This window comes from Balaenoptera acutorostrata, chromosome 19, assembly GCF_949987535.1.
Source record: "Balaenoptera acutorostrata chromosome 19, mBalAcu1.1, whole genome shotgun sequence".
Lineage (NCBI taxonomy): Eukaryota > Metazoa > Chordata > Mammalia > Artiodactyla > Balaenopteridae > Balaenoptera > Balaenoptera acutorostrata.
This window is the reverse complement of record NC_080082.1, coordinates 52,844,429-52,862,740: the sequence shown is the minus strand read 5'-3', so window position 1 is coordinate 52,862,740 and position 18,312 is coordinate 52,844,429. Positions and strand designations below refer to the sequence as shown.

Genomic DNA, 18,312 nt, shown 5'->3' with positions numbered 1-18,312 from the left:
TAGTAGGTTCCAGTGCTGGAGTCTGGCTAGGGTTCTACTGCTACCCAATCTTGGGTCAACTGCCTCACTTCTCTAAGCTCTGAGTTCTCTTTTCCATATGTAATCCCAACCTCCTGGGGAATTCCCTGGCGGTCCAGTGGTTAGGGCTTTCACTGCGGTGGCCCGGGTTCAATCCCCTGTGGGGGAACGAAGATCCCGCAAGCCCCATGGCGTGGCCAAAAAAATAAAAAATAAACCAACGTCCTGGATTTATGTTTGGAATGAGGGCAAGAGACCAAGCATTTATTTAGAAGGTATTATTTTCCTTTTTTTCTTTTTTTTTTTGGCCGCGCCGTGCGGCTTGTGGGAGACTTGTGGGATCTTAGTTTCCCTGACCAGGGATGGAACCCAGTGCCACGGCAGTGAAAGCACAGAGTCCTAACCACTGGACCACCAGGGAAGTCCCCAAGGATTAATTTAGTGTCTCCTATATGCCACGTCCTGTTATGAATATTTATTAACTTAGTAATTCCTTTCAAGGGCCCTATGAGGTTGATACTATTAATATTCCCTATTTAACAGATGGGCAAATGGGCAAACTGAGGTTAAAGCACTGACACAAGATCAAACAGCGAAGAAGTGGCAGAGGAAGGAGTTTAACCCAGAACCTCAGGCTCCAGAAGTCAGTGATCTAAACCACTACATATACAATATAACGTACATACTAGAGGCATGCAGCAATAAATTTAGGTCCTTGAACAGTTCCTGGGAGTATCAAGAGTGCCCAGTTCCTCCTTGCTTTTTCAGTAGTTTCCATTGCCCATCTGTCCTGGGCCACTCCTTTTAGCCTTACCCTGCCCAACCCTCCTGGCCTCACCCTCCCTCTGACAACAAAGGGTCAGCCAGGTTTTTATGGGCTCTGATAAGGCCCTTGAAGGGCCAAAGTTCGCCAGCACTTCCTCTTTGCAGAAGGGCCTAGAGGAGGCGGTCCTGAGCTGAGTACCCCAGGCCTGGCCCAGAAGATCTGGGTTCCGGCTGGTTACCAGTGAGGCTGGTAAGAGAAGGGAGACTGGGGGTGCCCTAGAAGATGTGTGCCTAGGATGCCCAGAAGAGGGACCCCGTGGACCCTGCCCTGCCAGCCACTCCCTTATCCTCAGGTATAAGAGCCACCCACCAGCCGCTGTCTGCCACCATTCGCTACTCCTGCAGCTCTCCTCACCGTAGAAGCCACCAGCCCAGCCTCTCAAGATGGCCTTTGTTCCTGCACCAGGCTACCAGCCCGCCTACAACCCGGTGAGAGACCCTGGTCCCTGGCTTAGCTCCACCCTGACCTCCACGCACCAATTCACCCTCACCCTGATCCTCAGGGGCGCCCACCCGGTCGTTGTGGGTCTGATTTACCCAGTACTGACCCTGGGGCTTGACTGACTCCCACCCTGATAGAATATTTATATCCATCCCCAGCTCTCAGCCCTCTTCATCTTCACGCTGATCCCTCACCCCTTGGTTTCCTCTCCCTTGCTTAAGGGAGGGGGGCTGGAGGGGCTTCTGACTGAGTAGTAAGGGCTGCAATAGGCAGATGGCCTTTGAGGCCCCTCACCTGGCCCCTTCTGCAGACGCTGCCCTACCACAGGCCTATCCCAGGCAGTCTCAGCGTTGGAATGTCCATTTACATCCAAGGAGTGGCTAGCGAGCATATGAAGAGGTAAGACCCTCCCCCATGCCAGGCTAGGCTGGGAGGGGGCTACAAACAGGGGGCTTCCAGCCCAGGTGCAGGAGGCCTATTTCCCTTCCTCCCCGCCGGCTGAGAAGAGGGCTCTATGCCACTGCACCTGATGGCCAAAGAACAGCTCTGGTCTGGGGAGTCCAGGGCTTGGTGATCAGATCAGGAGGGGGGCTGGGAGGTGTTAGGGAGACTCACCATGACAGGTGGCCCCAGAGTTGGGACACTGGATTGGAATTGATGGGTATGACAGCATGAATTAAGATCACAGGCTCAGAGCTGGTCCACCTGAGTTCATGTCCCAGCTCTGTCATTTACCAACCGTGTGACTGGGAAAGCTCTGTGTGCTTTAGTTTGTCATCTGTAAAATGGGTTTTGAGGATTCAATATGTTAAACATATAGTCGTATAGTCAGCACTACAATAACTCTTAGCTTTTTGTTTTCTTTAATTTTTTAGATTTATTTTTGGCTGCATTGGGTCTTCGTTCCACGCGGGCTTTCTTTAGTTGAGGCGAGCGGTGGCGGGAGGGCTACTCTTTGTTGCGGTGCGCGGGCTTCTCACTGCGGTGGCTTCTCTTGTTGCGGAGCACGGGCTCTAGGTGCGTGGGCTTCAGTAGTTGTGGCACACGGGCTCAGTAGTTGTGGTGCACGGGCTTAGTTGCTCCGCGGCATGTGGGATCTTCCCGGACCAGGGTTCAAACCTGTGTCCTCTGCATTGGCAGGAGGATTCTTAACCACTGCACCACCAGGGAAGTCCACTTAGCTTTTTTTATGGCTTTAAAATGGTGATGGTAAAAAAAAAGTGGTGATGATAATTGAATGATGTCATAGGACTGTTGTTTCTTTGTTCATTGTTTCTGTGTCCACCGAGTACCCACTCTGTGCCTAGGCGCTGGGGACTGAGAACTCAACAGGACAAAGATCCCTGTCCTCATGGAGCTGACATCCTAGTAGAGGAGACAGATAAAAAATAAATAAGTCAGATATATAATAAGTCAGATGGCGATAAATGCTATGGAGACAAATGAGGAGGGAAGGGAGATGGGGAGCAGATGTGGGGTAGGGGTTGTGTGGCATTGTCTCTTTAAATAAAGTGGCCAGGGAAAGGTTCCTGGGAAGGGAATTTTTCAGCAAAGACCTGAAGGCAGTGAGGGAGGGAGCCTGGGGTGTATCTGAGGGAAGAGCATTCCAAGCAGAAAGAACAGCCAGTGCAAAGGTCCTGAGGCAGGTGTGTGCCTGCCCCCTTGGAATAATTTGGGGGACGCTGGTGTGAAGGGAGCTGTGGAAGGTGCTCCGATTTGGGTTTTCACAGGGTCGCTCTGGCTGCATGTGGGGAATGGCCTTCAGGAGCCAGGGAGGGGGCAGAGAGACCTGAACCGATAGATACCGGGCTGGGGTAAATGCAGGAGTCCCGGTAGCAGTCTTATTTGAAGCTGGGTCAGGGAAGGGGGTCTCATAAGGAAAGGGAGTGAGCAAAGGGGTAGCGGTGGGAATCTGCCCCTTGGAGTGCAGGGGCACGATCTCCCCCTCCAGTCTTGGGTCAATAGTGCACTGGCATGTGCGGCCAGGGGAACAGCCCTTCGTGTCCCACCAGGTTCTTCGTGAACTTCGAGGTGGGGCAGGGCCCAGAGGCAGACATCGCCTTCCACTTCAACCCCCGCTTTGACGGCTGGGATAAGGTGGTCTTAAACACGAGGCAGAACGGCAACTGGGGCAACGAGGAGAAGAAAAGGAGCATGCCCTTCAGCAAGGGCGCCGCCTTCGAGCTGGTGTTCATGGTCTTGGCCGATCACTACAAGGTCGGACCCTCATCCCTCCCTCCCTCCTTCCCTTCCTTCCTCCCTCCCTGCCTTTCTGCCTTGCCCTGATCCCTCCCTCTCTCCCTTTCTTTCTTCTTTCTTCCTCTCTCCCTTCCCCCTCCCTCCTCCCTTCCTACCTCACTTTTCTATTCTTTTCCTCCTCTCCTGCCTCTCTTTTTCTCATTCCCATTCCTCCACCTCAGAGAGCCTTCTAATGTGTTTCACACATAACCTCTTGCTCCCGTGTTCTTGCGAGGTATGTATTTTGGCCCTTTCTTATCAGGAAGTCTAAACACACACAGAAGCACAGAGTCCTGGGAAGCCCTCCTCCCCTGGGCCAGCACCGAGCTGTCCACTCCAGGTTCCTCTGCTCCTGTCTCTACCTCCCACTTCCCCTCCGGTTATTTAGAAGCAAATCCCAGCTATCATATAATTTCATTCATAAATTGAATGGAGTTCTCTCCATCCCCTGCCTGCCACTCCCCATAAATGACACACATCAGACACCCTGTGCACATCCGTCCCAGCCTGACCCGCGGGAGAAGTCTTCTGGGAGGATAACCTACCTGGACGTTATCTGCCCTCATGTGGACACCAGATATCTAACCTCATCACCAAGGTTAACATCAGGGCTTGACCTCGGACAGACATGGGTTCAAGTCTGGGCTTTGCCTCTCCCCAGCATGTGACCTTGAACTGGTCACTCTACCACCTGGAACCTCTGCTTTCTTGAACAACAGGGACAGTGTTTTGTCCTCCCTCACGGAGCTGTTGAGCCAATCACCATGTTGATGCCAGCAGGTAAAGCGCTTAGCATGTAGGAAGCTCTCAGTCCTGGGGAGATGGGTCTCGGCTGTGCCCATTGCTTAGCACTATAAATAGAACCGTGATGGCTTACGGTACTCTTGAGATGTGATGACAAGGCAAGGCTCTACATGGGATTTCCACAGTGCCTTTGACATGCCTTCCCAACAGTCCCAGAGCGAGATCCCATTTTACAGATGCAGAAACAAAGACTCAGAGAAGTGAGTGACTTACCTAAGGTCACACAGCCAAGACATGTCAGAGCTGGACCTGACACCCAATCATTTGGTACCAAAACCAGGACTCCAATTCAGTTATCTCCCAATCTCCATCCTCAGGCTAAATTCTCTATTCTCGTCCGCCCACCAATCTGTGAGCTGACTTTTGACCTCAGCTTGACCTCTGACCGGTGGACTCAAGATTCCTGACTCTGAGGCTGTCCCAGCTCACCCTCAAAACTTGTGACCCCAAGTTAAAAATCTCCCTGTTTCCTGCTTCCTGTTTTCTACCTTCCAGGGTCAGAGGTGCCACCTCTGACCTGACCCCTGCCCTCCAGGTGGTGGTAAATGGGAATCCCTTCTATGAGTTTGGGCACCGGATCCCACTACAGATGGTCACCCACCTGCATGTGGATGGCGACCTGCAGCTTCAATCAATCAACTTCATCGGAGGCCAGCCCGCCCCAAACCAGGTGTGTGGTGTGTCCCTCTCTTGTTTGCTTGCTTTCTTCCTTAATTCGTCCCTACATTCACTTATTTCCTGAGCACCTGCTCTGTGCCAGACCCTTTTTTTTTTTAATTAATTTTTTTAATTTATTTTTTTTAGCTGTGTTGGGTCTTCGTTTCTGTGCGAGGGCTTTCTCTAGTTGTGACAAGCGGGGGCCACTCTTCATCGCGGTGCGCGGGCCTCTCACTGTCGCGGCCTCTCTTGTTGTGGAGCACAGGCTCCAGACGCGCAGGCTCAGTAGTTGTGGCTCACGGGCCTAGTTGCTCCGCGGCATGTGGGATCTTCCCAGACCAGGGCTCGAACCCGTGTCCCCTGCATTAGCAGGCAGATTCTCAACCACTGTGCCACCAGGGAAGCCCTGTGCCAGACCCTTTGCCAGGTGATGCCACAGACCCAGCGGCAACCAAGACAGTCTACTGGGAAGACAAATGTGTCACCAGATAGTAGTGGCCACAAGTCGTCAGTGCGGGGGTGGGGCACATACAGGAGGTTTGGAGAGTCTTTTTTTTTTAAGGTATTTGCACCATTTTCTACACCATCATTTTATTTTATTTATTTATTTAATTATTTTGGCTGCACCACGTGGCTTGCAAGATCCTAGTTCCCCGACCAGGGATTGAACCCTGGCCCTTGGCAGTGAAAGCGCAGAGTCCCAACCACTGGATGGCCAGGGAAGTCCCTGGAAAGCCTTAGGAAGGGCTTTCTGGAGGAGAAGTAGGTGTGTAAGCTGAGTCAGAAAGTGAAGATAGGGAGGGACAAAAACCACAGGAGTAGCAAACATGTTTCTGAGAAGTTGCCTAACGTCATTAGTCAGCTGGGAAATTCACTGACAATCACAAGGAGCTACCACTACACACCCGCCGGAAGGGCTATAACGAGAAAGGCATATAGTACCAACGTCTGGTGAGGCTGCGGACTGGCCGACACTCCCATACCTCGGGAAGTAACCGGGCAGCCTCTACGGAAGCTGAACAGACACACACCCAGTGACCATGAAACCCCACTACCAGGTCCACGGTGAACAACTGGCCAAGACACAAGCACTAGAACCCCACAGCAACACTACTTGGAGAAGCCCAAACTTCAGAAACCTGGCATGTCCTTCAGCTGAGGGCTCTACCCTTCCCAACCTGTAAGTCCCCCAGCCCCTCCAAGGGGAAAGTACTCTGATGATCATCAGCCCCATTCTACAGATGTGGGAACTGAGGCACGGAGTGCTTCAGTAACTTGCCCAAGGTCATGGAGCTTGTAAGCGGCAGAGGCACGGATCAAACCACTCCTCTGCCTCCCTGATGAGGAAACGCTGGGAATGTCTTCATCCCTAAGGTGGCCTTGGGCCTATGGGTGTTCATTTTACGCTTGTGCTCCATCAGTGTATTTTATTTTATTATTTATTTACTTACTTACTTATGGCCGCACTGCATGGCTTGCGGAATCTTAGTTCCCTGACCAGGGATCGAACCCCGGGCCCCCACAATGAGAGTGCCAAGTCCTAACCACTGGACCGCCAGGGAATTCCCTCATCAATGTATTTTAAAACGAAAAACAACATGGGAATTCCCTGGCGGTCCAGTGGTTAGGACGCCTCACTTTCACTGCTGAGGGCCTGGGTTCAATCCCTGATCAGGGAACTAAGATCCTGCAAAACGCGCAATGCAGCCAGAATAAAAAGAAAAACAACAATGAAGCAATTTTTAAAGGACCTTCAGGATAGCTGGCTTAAAACGGAAGTCGAGGCAGAAATGAGTGCATCAGAAACAGAGAGAAAGAGTGAATAAAAATTGTTTGGTGGGGAAAGGAACCACTGGTGAGGAGGTGAGGACGAGAGAGAGGAACAGAGACAGAGACTGCGAGTAAGAGAGGCTGAGAAACAGAAACAGACACACACAGACTGAAAGAGCTGAGACAGACAAGGGAGGGACAGGAACTTGGCTGGTTAAAGCGCCCCTAGTTGCCCCAGGGGTGCGCATGTAGAGTGAGGGGCAAATCATGACTGGAGATGAGGTGAGCAGGGTGTTGTGTGGGCCTGGGGGTGTGTAATGAGGGTGCACACTTTATCGTGTGGCTCCTGGATTGAGCGGGAGGAGAGGAGTGGATGAGGGTCCTGGGTCAGCAGGAAGCCAGGACAGGGGTGGGTACAAAAACAGAATTTACCAGCCTTGTCCTAAAGGAGTGGGCTGAGGTTCGCTGTGCACTGGAGATCCCTAAACACGGCGAGTTCCTCTCCATGAATGAGCCATCTGGGTGCTACCCTTTGACCCCGAGTTCCCTTGGATGGTGGTGGTAGGCTGCCCTGGGGCGGGCATCCTTGACACCCTCCAGGACCTAGTTTAGGGTCCCCCTCATTGCCTCCTTCTCTTTCTGTGCCCACAGGTGCCCATGCCTAATCCGGTGTACCCAGTAAGTACCTGCTGGTGGGTGATGGACTTCCCCTTGAGGTGGGGTTCAGTGGCTGAGGAGGTCCTAGGGCAGCCAAAGGACCCCCAGCCTCTCTCCATTCATGCCTTCTGTCCATCTGTGTAGGGTCTGGGGCAGTACTACCAAGAGCCAAGTAACCTCCCTGTAAGTGGGAGGGTTGTGTGGCCATTTGGGGGTGGGTGGCAAGAATTGGAGGGTGGTCAGAGAGACTGGATCCCCAGTTGTACTAATCCAGCACCTAGAGCTACGCCTGCATGTAGTAGGTGGGCCTAATATTTGCCGAATATTATGGAATAATAACTCTTCCTCACTTCACAGACCATGGAGGGACCCCCAACCTTCAACCCGGTAAGGTCGCTGGTGGGAGTTTAGGGTTCTGTGGTGGGCAGTTTGTGGGGAAGCAGGAACTGGTGGTGGGTCAGGGGTCCTGAACCATGGGGAGCCCTGAGAAGGTAGGAAATAGAGTGGGCAGAGGGTGTTTGGGGCAGGAGGTGGGTGGGAAGAGGGTGAAGTTGGTGGTCAGAGGGGGTGGAGGTTGGGGGTTAGGGACATTTCCCAGGACAAGTGAGAGCCCCTCTCTGAAAATTTGTCCTTGCCTCTGGCTTCTGGGGACCTGAGAGATGATGGGACACCATGTTCTCTTCCCACAGCCTGTGCCATTTAATGGGAGACTGCAAGGGGGGCTTACAGCCCGAAGAACCATTATTGTCAAGGGCTACGTACCCCCCACAGCCAAGAGGTATGGAGTCTAGACTGAGGTGTGAATCCTTGGTCCTCCACATCCCTCAGTCCTAGGAGTCTGAGCCCTCAGCCGCCTCCTCCATTGGAGACCTGGGAATCCAGTCCCCAGTCCCCTCCTTCCATGGGGAGCAAAGCGCTCCCCCACCTCCTCCCCACCCATCTTACTCCTACCTTTCTCTCTGCCCCCAGCTTTGTCATCAACTTCAAGGTGGGATCCTCGGGGGACCTGGCTCTGCACATTAACCCCCGGCTGAATGAGGGCACCGTGGTTCGGAACAGCTTTCTGAATGGCTTGTGGGGAGCCGAGGAAAGGAAGGTCTCCTACAACCCGTTTGGTCCTGGACAGTTCTTTGATGTGAGTCTGGGGTCTCTTTCCCTGCTTCCCTCCAAAGCCTCTGTCCTGGCCCTGGCCTCACGCCCGCCCCTCTCTCTGCAGCTGTCCATTCGCTGTGGCATGGATCGCTTCAAGGTGTACGCCAACGGCCAGCACCTCTTCGACTTCTCCCATCGCCTTTCGGCCTTCCAGAGGGTGGACATGGTGGAGATCCAGGGTGATGTCACCTTGTCCTATGTCCAGATCTGATCTATTCCTGAGGCCATAACCCTTGGGAACACAGAGGAAGATCCTGTAGGACTCCTTTCTAAGCCCCTAATAAAATGTCTGAGGGTGTCTTGTGAGTGTACATGACCCCATTCGCCTCCCTGACTGTTCCTTCCTTCTTGGTTCAATCATGCACTGTCCATTCAGCCATCCAATCATCTGTCCATCCATCCTCTCATCATAATAAATCTAGGGCTTTATGTGTATGAACCTATTCACTCCTCACAATGCCAGGAGGTAGGAACTACTATTATTTTCCATCTGTAAATGATGAGGAGACAGGCAAAGAAAAATAAAGCTGTTGCCCAAGGTCACAGAGTCCATAAATGGCAGAACCAGGATCCAAATCGAGGTGGTCTGGCTCCCAAGGCTACGTGCTCAGCCACTATACAGCCTGTTGTCCCATCCACCCTGCATCCATCCAACCAAAATTCCATATACCCATTCAACATCCAACCATCTAGCCACTCACCAATCCATCTATCCATCTGTTTGTCCAGCCATCTTTTCATCCATCCCTTCATCCATCCACCCATCCATTCATCCTTCCATCCATCTATCTCGTCATCCATCAATCTTTCCAAACATTCATCCAAGCATATGTTCATCCATCCATCTAAACATTCAACAATCCATCCACTCTACCTCTCCATTTTAGCTGTTTGTTCATCCATTCATCATCCAGCCGTTCACGAATCCATCTGACCATCTATCCATTCAGACATCTAACTACTTATTTATTAGTCCATATGTCTATTCACTCAGCCATCCTTACATCCAAATTTCATTCATCCTTTCATCTCTTCACTCCCTCCTTCATTTGTCCATGCAGTTCTCTGCCTTCCAGCACATCCATCCATCCATCCATTTGTCCATTTTTTATCTATCCAGTCATCCATTCTTCTCTTCATGATCTATTCCTCCATCCATTTCCAATTATTTATCCATCGATTTATCTCGCCATCTGTCCACTAACCATGTGTCATTCATTCAAACATCCTTTTATCATCATCTTTGTGTTGATTTAATAATTTGTTCATTTATTTACACTTTCATGCATCCATTTATTCACTCTTATTCATTCACTCACTCGCTTGTTCACATATCCAGTCATTTGTCACTGTCTGTTCAATTACTCATTCAGTTTATTGTCTCATTCATTCACCTAGTCTAGTTCTTAAACAGTCCTACGTTGCAATCCCCTGGGGAGCTTTTAAGAAATATTGATACCTGACCCCAACCCAGACCATGATTAGGTTAAACCACAAAAATGCCATTTTTGTGGGTTAAAAGTGGTTAAATATCAATAATTTCATATGTTCTAGCCTTGTAAATCTGTAGTGGGTCCTGGGCATCAATATTTTCATTGAGTTCTCCAAATGATTCTATGGATTTGTCAAACATTGATCAAAGATGTTCTGGGGGCCCTCAGACCCTGGATGGCTGCTGAAGAGGTCAGGAAGGGAGGAGGGCTGACCTGGGCAGCCTCCAGTCTGAGGCAGTCTTCTCCTTCTGGGCTCCCTCCTCCCTTACTTAACAGTCACTGCCCAGGGATGGCTGTCAGGAGATACATCAGTCACGAGCCTAGAGGGGCACAGGGAGGGGGTCCCCCAGAGAGCTGGAGAGGTCATGTTTAGTTTTCTATCACTGCTGCAATATGTTTGAAGAAATAATGGCTGAAAACTTACCCAATTTTATGAAAGACATTAGTTTCTAGATCCGAGAAGCTCAATGAACTGCAAGTAGGATAAATACAAAGAGATCCAGACTGAGACCCATCATAGTTGAACTGCTGGAAGAAAACAAACAAAAAAAAAGACAAAGAAAAATTTGAAAGCTATAAGTGAAAAACAACTCTTCATGTATAGGGGAAAGCAGTACGATTCACAGCTAAATTTTCATAGAAACAATGAAGGCCAGAAGGCAGTTGAATGATTTATTCAAAGTGCTAAACAAAAGAAAACTGTCAGTAATTCTATACTCAACAAAACTATATTTAAAAACTGAAGGCAAGGGCTTCCCTGGTGGCGCAGTGGTTGAGAGTCTGCCTGCCAATGCAGGGGACATGGGTTCGAGCCCTGGTCTGGGAAGATCCCACATGCCGCGGAGCGGCTAAGCCCGTGAGCCACAACTACTGAGCCTGCGCGTCTGGAGCCTGTGCTCCGCAACAAGAGAGGCCACGATAGTGAGAGGCCCGCGCACCGCGATGAAGAGTGGCCCCCGCTCGCCACAGCTGGAGAGAGCCCTCGCACAGAAACGAAGACCCAACACAGCCAAAAATAAATAAATAAATTTATTTAAAAAAAAAAACAAAAAACAAAAAACTGAAGGCAAACGTTAAGAAGAAAAAAAAAACCAACAAAAAACTGAAGGCAAAAGAAAAATATTCTGAGATAGACAAAAACTGAGAATTCATTGCTAGCAGACCTCCCTGTAGGGAATACTAAGGAAGTCCTTCACATTGAAAGAAAATGACATCAAATCCACAGGAAGAAATAAAGAATCCTAGAAATTATGAATATGTGGATAAATATTTTTCAAAATTATATAAATAAAATTTCTTTTATTTTTTCTTCTATTTTCTTTAAAAATGTGATTGTAGAAGTGAAAATTATAACACTATATTGTAGAGTGTATAACATATATGAATGTGATATATATAACAACAATAGCACAAAATAAGGTGGGAAATGGAGATATATTGGAGCAATGCTGCTATATTTTACTGGAATTAAATCTGTATTAACATAAAGTTGACTGTGATCATTTACAATGTATATTGTCATCCCTAGAGTGACCATTTAAAAACCAGCTTTCAAAATATACAGTTTTAAAAAAAACAACAGAGGAATTTAAATGGTATACTAAAAATTGTTTAACACAAAGGCAGGTAGTGAAGGACTAACAGAGTAAAAACAAATAGCAAGATGGCAGCCATGAAGCCAACTATATCAATCACGACATCAAGTGTGAATGAAATAAACATTCCAACCAAAAGTCAGAGATCGGGGCTTCCCTGGTGACGAAGTAGTTAAGAATCCGCCTGCCAGTGCAGGGGACACGAGTTCGAGCCCTGGTCCAGGAAGATCCCACATGCCGCGGAGCAGCTAAGCCCGTGCGCCACAACTACTGAGCCTGTGCTCTAGAGCCTGCGTGCCACAACTACTGAAGCCCACACACCTAGAGCCTGTGCCCCGCAACAAGAGAAGCCACTGCAGTGAGAAGTTGGCACACCGCAACTAGAGAAAGCCCACGCGCAGCAACAAAGACCCAACGCAGCCAAAAATTAAAAAAAAAAAAAAAAAAAAAAGTCAGAGATCGTCCGTGGTGGTCAGCTTCCAAACTGGCCTCCAATGATATTCACACCCTTGTGTGAACCCCTCCCAAATGATACCAGGGTTGGTATGTGTGACTACATTTCATCAAGAGAATATGGCAGAACTGATAGTATGTCACTTCTCAAACTGGGATATAAGAGACACTACAGCTTCTGTCTTGGCTTGCTCTCTTGCTCTCCCATTTCTCAATGACTCCCCCAGGAGGAGTCAGTAACTTCTTGAACGGTCCCACGTAAGTGTTCATGTGACAAGAAACTGAAAACGCCTGCCAACATCCATGTGTGTGAGCCCTCTTAGAAGAAGCTCCTCCAATCCCAGTCAAGCCTTTAGAGCAGGGGTTGCAGACTTTTTCTATAATGGTCACATAGTAAATATGTTAGGCACTGTGGGTGACCCAGTCTCTGTTGCAGCTCCCAAACTCCACGGGTGAAGCACAAAAGCAGCCAGTAGGCTATACATAAATGAAAGAGCATGGCTGTGTCCCAATAAAACTTTATTTATGGACACTGAAATTTGAATTTCGCATCATTTGAAGTGTTAAGGAATGTTATTCTTCTTTTCATTTTTTTTCAGCTATTTTAAAATGTGAAAAACATTCTTAGATTGTGAGCCTTACTAAAACAGGTAATGGGTGGGTTTAACCAACAGCCATAGTTTGCCAAAACTTCTTTCGGGTGCTAGCAACTTCACTTATAGTTTGACTGTAACTGCTTGAAAACTCAGCACCACAACCTAGTTAAGCCACTCCTAGGTTCCTAACTTCAGCAACTGTAAGACAATAAATATGTGTTATTTTATGATGTTACTGGGATAATTTGTTATGAAGCTACAGAGAATAATACATTTTCAGCCTGGATAAGAAAACAAGACCCAAGTATATGCTATCTACAAAAGACACACTTTAGATCTAAGACATAAATAAGTTGAAGGTAAAAGGATGAGAAAAGAAGTACTATGCAATCAGTAACCATAAGAGAGTAGAAGGACAAAATTAGTGTCAGACACAATAGATGTTAAAAGAAATTTTACTAGAGACAAAGGACGTTTCATCATGATAAAAGGGTCAATACATCAAATATACACATCAAACTATGCACATATATTGCTAAGTGACAAAAAAGAGGCGAGTAGGTGAAAGATGCTCAATTTTATGCAAGGAGGGAAAAAAATTGCATATACATGTGTTTAGAAGTGCAGAGAGTTTTGGAAAGATACACAAGAAATAAAGACACGCGTAACAGAAGTTTGCTCTTATAAAGGAGGACTTTCACATACATATTTTATATATTTATAGTTTTTTTATTTTGAAATGACTAACACAGAAAGTTGTAAGTACAGTACAAACATTTTTTTCCCTACACTCATTTGAGAATAAGTTGCCAACATGCTTCCTAATCACCTTCAAATACTTTATTGTGTATTTCTACAAACGAGAACATCCTCTTGCATGTCCACTGTAAGGCAACAGTGAGAATCAGGAAATTAACAGATGGATAACAGATTAAACAGATGGATAACTACCGTAATTAACAGATTAATAGATGGATAACTACCATAATTAACAGATTAACAGATGGATAACTACCATCTATTCCGAGACCCCAACCACCTTTACCAGTTGTGCCAACAACTATATTTTCCACTGCATACTTTGAAATTTGTACTGTAGGTATATCTTTAAATTAATACATATATTTTAAAAATTATATATATTAAAAATTATATATATATTAAAAGTGATATTATATATATATAATTCCTTTAACAGGCAAATAAAAATAAAAATAAACATAATGAGCCCTGGGACCAGGGGAATTCAGACTTTCCCGGGTCCTCCAGTGGGAGAGGGTGTCCTTCATTCCACGACCCACCCAGAGATACACTCTCAAGGGCCGGGCATGGGGGTGAGGTGGCTTCAGCCGAAGGGTCTCAAGGGGCAGAAAAACGGGTCCAGAAGAAGCTCAAGTCCCGCGGAAGGGTTTGGTCTTCCCACCACCCTGGCTGTTTCAGGTTCAGTCGGCAAGCAGCCCCACTTGCTGAGCCTCCGTGTTTTTTTTTGTTTTCTGTTTTTAAGTATTTGTTTATTTATTTATTTATGGCTGTGTTGGATCTTCGTTTCTGTGCGAGGGCTTTCTCCAGTTGCGTCAAGTGGGGGCCACTCTTCATCGCGGTGCGCGGGCCTCTCACTATCGCGGCCTCTCTGGTTGCGGAGCACAAGCTCCAGACGCGCAGGCTCAGTAGTTGTGGCTCATGGGCCCAGCTGCTCCGCGGCACGTGGGATCCTCCCGGACCAGGGCTCGAACCCGTGTCCCCTGCATTGGCAGGCAGATTCTAAACCACTGCACCACCAGGGAAGCCCTGAGCCTCCGTTTTTAAACCGCAACTTCTGCAGCGGCCCAAGGGAAGGGGGGAGATCTGTCTGTCACACTTTTGCCGGAGTCCGGGCCGGAAGCCTGAGGTACATCCGCCAGGGGTGCGGATCCGGACTTTCCGAGACCCGGGCCCAAACCCGGGCTGCTGGCACGCTGCCCGCCGCCCCCCTCCCCCCCCCCCACCCCGGCTCCATCCGCAGCTGCGAACCACGGCAGCTGCGAGCCCCTCGCTGAGGGTGCGAGGCTGGGGGCACTCGCTTGGTCCCGGTTCCCCCGCCAACCACAGCTATTCATGGGCGACCCGGCGACCCAGCGACCCCCAGAAACCAGAAAATCCCCACCTGGCGGTCGGGGGTGACTGGGCGTCTGTATATACCCAACTCCCCCTACCCCCTAGAATCTCGGGGAGGGCCGGGGTCTCGGGGCCGTCGGGCGAGCCCAGATGGACGAAGTGTGTGAACACGCTCGCTGTTCGCGTTCCCCGTCTTCTCCGCGGGGAGGCTGCAGCTTCAGTGCGTGTCTGCCCCGGGGCGCGACCGTCGGAGGCCTGCCCTGACTCCTGAACAGATGGGAGGCAGGCGAGGCCCGGATCTGCCTCCAAGCCCCATCCCGCGCCACCCGTCTACAGGTGCCAGTAGGTAGGTGAAACCGGTGAGAGGCAAGAAGAGGGACATCGGCGCAGGTAGCCTGAGATTCACGCACCTGGGGTCTCCAAGGGACCTGTTTGCAGACGTACCGATTGGGGGGTCCCTTACACCCAGGGAGCGGGCGCCAAGGGATGGCTTGGGCCCCTGCAACTTCCCTAAAGTCGCCCCCCACCGCATCACCATCTGGCTGCTTCGCAAAGTGCTGCAGGGGGGGCAAGCCAAAGCCCCACCCCCGCCAGATCGTGACCCTTCTCAGGCCTCCAGGGACACAAAGTGCCCTCGGAGATCCAGGCCAGGACCCGCCCCGGCCACGCAATCGCTGTGTGACCCTTAGTCAGTGACTTCACCTCCCTGAGCCTGCTATCCTCGTCTATGTGAAGGAGACACAGACACACAGGAGGCGCACAGACGAGAAGCTAAGACTTTATTTGCCACCCAAGACCACTGCGCCCCGTCCGCACCCGCCCTCCTGGGAAGGCTCAGAAGATCTCCACCAACTCGAGCTGCACGTCCCCGCCCACCTCCACAACGCACGCGCGCTCTGGTGGGAGCCGGTAGAGAAAGTGGTGGTATTCCGAGTCCTCGATCACAACCTGCAGGGGCGAGGAGACAGGGTTTAGGGTTCCCGAGGCGACTGCGGGGTCATTCCCGACTCGTACCCACGCTGCGTGACCTCGTCACCCACGCAACCCCGCGTTAAGGAAAAGGGCTACTCTTGATTCTAAGCCCTTGCCGTGAGGATTCAATGAGTTCATTGTTGGCACGGGAGTGCTTTTTAAGCTTTGGCGGTGGATGTGGTCTCCGCGGGGCCCGCGTCCACCGCCTCACTGTGACGCACAGATTGAAAGTGGAGAACGGCCTGGGTGGCGGAGGGTCTACAGCGACCACTCCCTGCTGGGACTTATTTTGGGTCCTGTCTCCCAACCCATCCATTCCCCTGCCCCAGAGCCGCTACGTCAGACGCCAGTGGACAGGGAATAGGGTCCGGAATGTCCACGCCTCCCCGCTAGACACCCACCCTTTGGGCTCTTGCTCTCGCGTCCTTGCCACCGCCATACGCCTGCCCTCAGTGCGCTTGCGCCACGGGAGGTGAGGGACTGGGGACGCCCTGCCCAGCCTTGGCCGCGCCTTTGCTCCCCACCTCCGCAAGGGCCTTCCTGGCCTTGCCAAGGGAAGAGACCTGGGTGTTGGCGGCCACCCCTGTGGCAGAGACGCACCTTGAAGCCTTTTCTGCTGGCGATGAGGAGCAGGTAGAAGGGATGCCCACGCTGGAAGGGAATGCTTAAGCCACGCTCCTCCGACCCCCAGGCACCACACTCCAGGCTGTTGAAGACCACTGAGGATTCATCCAGCCGGGGGTTGAAATGCAGGACCGTCTCACTGTCCGGCTCGTCACCGCACAGCAGGTTTATGTAGAACCTGGTAGGTGGCGGATGGGAGGGGGCATCGGAGAGAGGACTTACCGATTGCCAGAGCACATCCAAGTTTACAGGGACCTGAGAGCCACACGCCAGTGAAGGAGGGGTGGTGGACTGAGGGCCAAGGAGCCCAGATCCCAGGACATCCAGAAACCAACTGGGGACCTGGACACACAGCCACCTAGGCGAGGGGCACTGGACTACGGCCTGGGTCCCCCTCATTTCCAGAGTCTGGGAGTTGCCAAGGAGTCATGGTCCTGAAGACCAGGGTGCTCCTGGTTCCCAAGTGTTCTCCTGTTCCCAGCCAGAGTGCTCCTGATCCCCCAATGCCCAGAGGGCTGGGGACAACACCAGGGACCCCAGTATTCCCAGGCATCGTAGATTCCCAGAAATCCTGACGCTCCCGACCCAGGAAGTCATAGGTTTGATTGCTGAGGCCTCCCAGGTGCCCAGGGCACCTCTGACTCACAGGCTGTTTTTCCACAGTTGCTTCAGACTCAGACTGGAAGTCATAGGATTATAAGTAAGAAACTTGGATTGCCCTGGATCCCCCAGATTCTTAGAAGGATGCAGGGACCCCAGGTACACTGTCCTGGGACAAATGAGTGAAGACATCAGATTCCAGAAGGTGGGAAATAGCCTGGGGATTCCAAGATCCTGGTGGGAAAAGTTGGCCTGGGGCTTCGTTCTCTGGGCTGTAAGAAGTGAGGTCAGCTGAGCCTGGAGACCTCCCACCCCTTACCGCTGAGGCTTGGGGGTCTCACCTGTCAGCCCTGGTGTGCACAACACCACGAACAATCATCACGGTGCCGACTCCGAAGCCCTCGGGCACCAAGGTCCTGTAGGGCACATTCTGCAGCAGCAGGAGTGCGGGGGCCAAAGTGGATCAGGGAGGCAGAGGAGAGAGACAGATGGGTCAGCGCCGGGGAGAACATGACCAGGACCCAGACCAGCAGAATCAGAGAGCAGAAAGGGCACAGAGGCAAAGGAAAGAGAGCCAGGCGTAGGGAAAGCGTTGGAGAGCAGAACACAAAGAATCAACAGGAAGATATTCAGAGAGGTAGAAAGTAAGGGGGAAACACCAAGGGGGAGATGGGAGCATGGGATGGATTGGGTCAACCCAGAAACAACGGCCCAGAACGTCATAGCACGCCCGAACACCCACTTTCTCCTTGAAACAGGAGACCTCAGCCAAGCCCTAGCCCCTACCCGATTCTGGTGCAGCCTTCGGTCCAAAACCTCCCCACCTCCACACCCCCGAAGCACTCACATATCTCCCTGACATGGTTGGAACAGCGGACAGGCAGTGGTGGTGGTGGGTATGGCTGCTGGGACCTTAAGTAAAAGCAGGGCGTGGCTGGCCCTGGTGACTCACCATCACCCCTTTCCACACCCACCACCCACACCTGGCACAGACCCTGGCCCTGGGGCCATGCTGGCCAGCACCCTCGTTCTAGGGCCTCTGACACCCCTGCAATCCCTGAGGATTCCCAGGTGTACGGTCCCTCTCCTCTGAGCTAATAATGATAGGAACAGTTAACAATAACAATAATAATAACATTATAGGGACTTCCCTGGCAGTGCAGTGGTTAAGAATCCACCTGCCAGGGGAGAGGACACAGGTTCGATCCCTGGTCCAGGAAGATCCCGCATGCCTCAGAGCAACTAAGCTCGTGCACCACAACTACTGAGCCTGCGAGCCGCAACTACTGAGCCTGCGTGCCACAGCTACTGAGCCCGTGTGC

The 18,312-nt window shown here is 50.9% G+C and overlaps 2 protein-coding genes across 6 annotated transcripts; one reads left to right on the top strand and one right to left on the bottom strand.

Annotated features, from left to right (window-relative positions):
* The first annotated feature begins 30 nt into the window (after window positions 1–30).
* LGALS4 (galectin 4) lies at window positions 31–8,879 on the top strand. Of its 5 annotated transcripts, XR_009006164.1 has the most exons (12): window positions 31–1,033; window positions 1,137–1,272; window positions 1,596–1,684; window positions 3,298–3,502; window positions 4,863–4,997; window positions 6,043–6,164; window positions 7,406–7,432; window positions 7,556–7,594; window positions 7,769–7,798; window positions 8,101–8,189; window positions 8,381–8,546; window positions 8,628–8,768. XR_009006164.1 is itself a non-coding variant. In XM_007180014.2 (11 exons), the coding sequence occupies exons 2-11, from the start codon at window positions 1,228–1,230 to the stop codon at window positions 8,772–8,774; spliced, it is 972 nt and encodes a 323-aa protein (XP_007180076.2). In that variant the 5' UTR covers window positions 31–1,033; window positions 1,189–1,227; the 3' UTR covers window positions 8,775–8,879. The 5 variants fall into 5 exon arrangements, 3 of the variants coding, with proteins under 3 accessions (XP_007180076.2, XP_007180075.2, XP_007180077.2); XR_009006165.1 differs by lacking the exon at window positions 7,556–7,594; XM_007180014.2 differs by lacking the exon at window positions 6,043–6,164 and having other exon boundaries at window positions 1,189–1,272; window positions 8,628–8,879.
* A 6,749-nt stretch (window positions 8,880–15,628) lies between these two features.
* On the bottom strand, window positions 15,629–17,862 carry LOC103006882 (galectin-7). Its single transcript, XM_057535085.1, has 4 exons — window positions 17,838–17,862; window positions 17,332–17,420; window positions 16,367–16,568; window positions 15,629–15,742 (listed from the first exon to the last, which is right to left on the bottom strand). The coding sequence occupies exons 1-4, from the start codon at window positions 17,850–17,852 to the stop codon at window positions 15,629–15,631; spliced, it is 420 nt and encodes a 139-aa protein (XP_057391068.1). The 5' UTR covers window positions 17,853–17,862.
* Window positions 17,863–18,312: the final 450 nt, after the last annotated feature.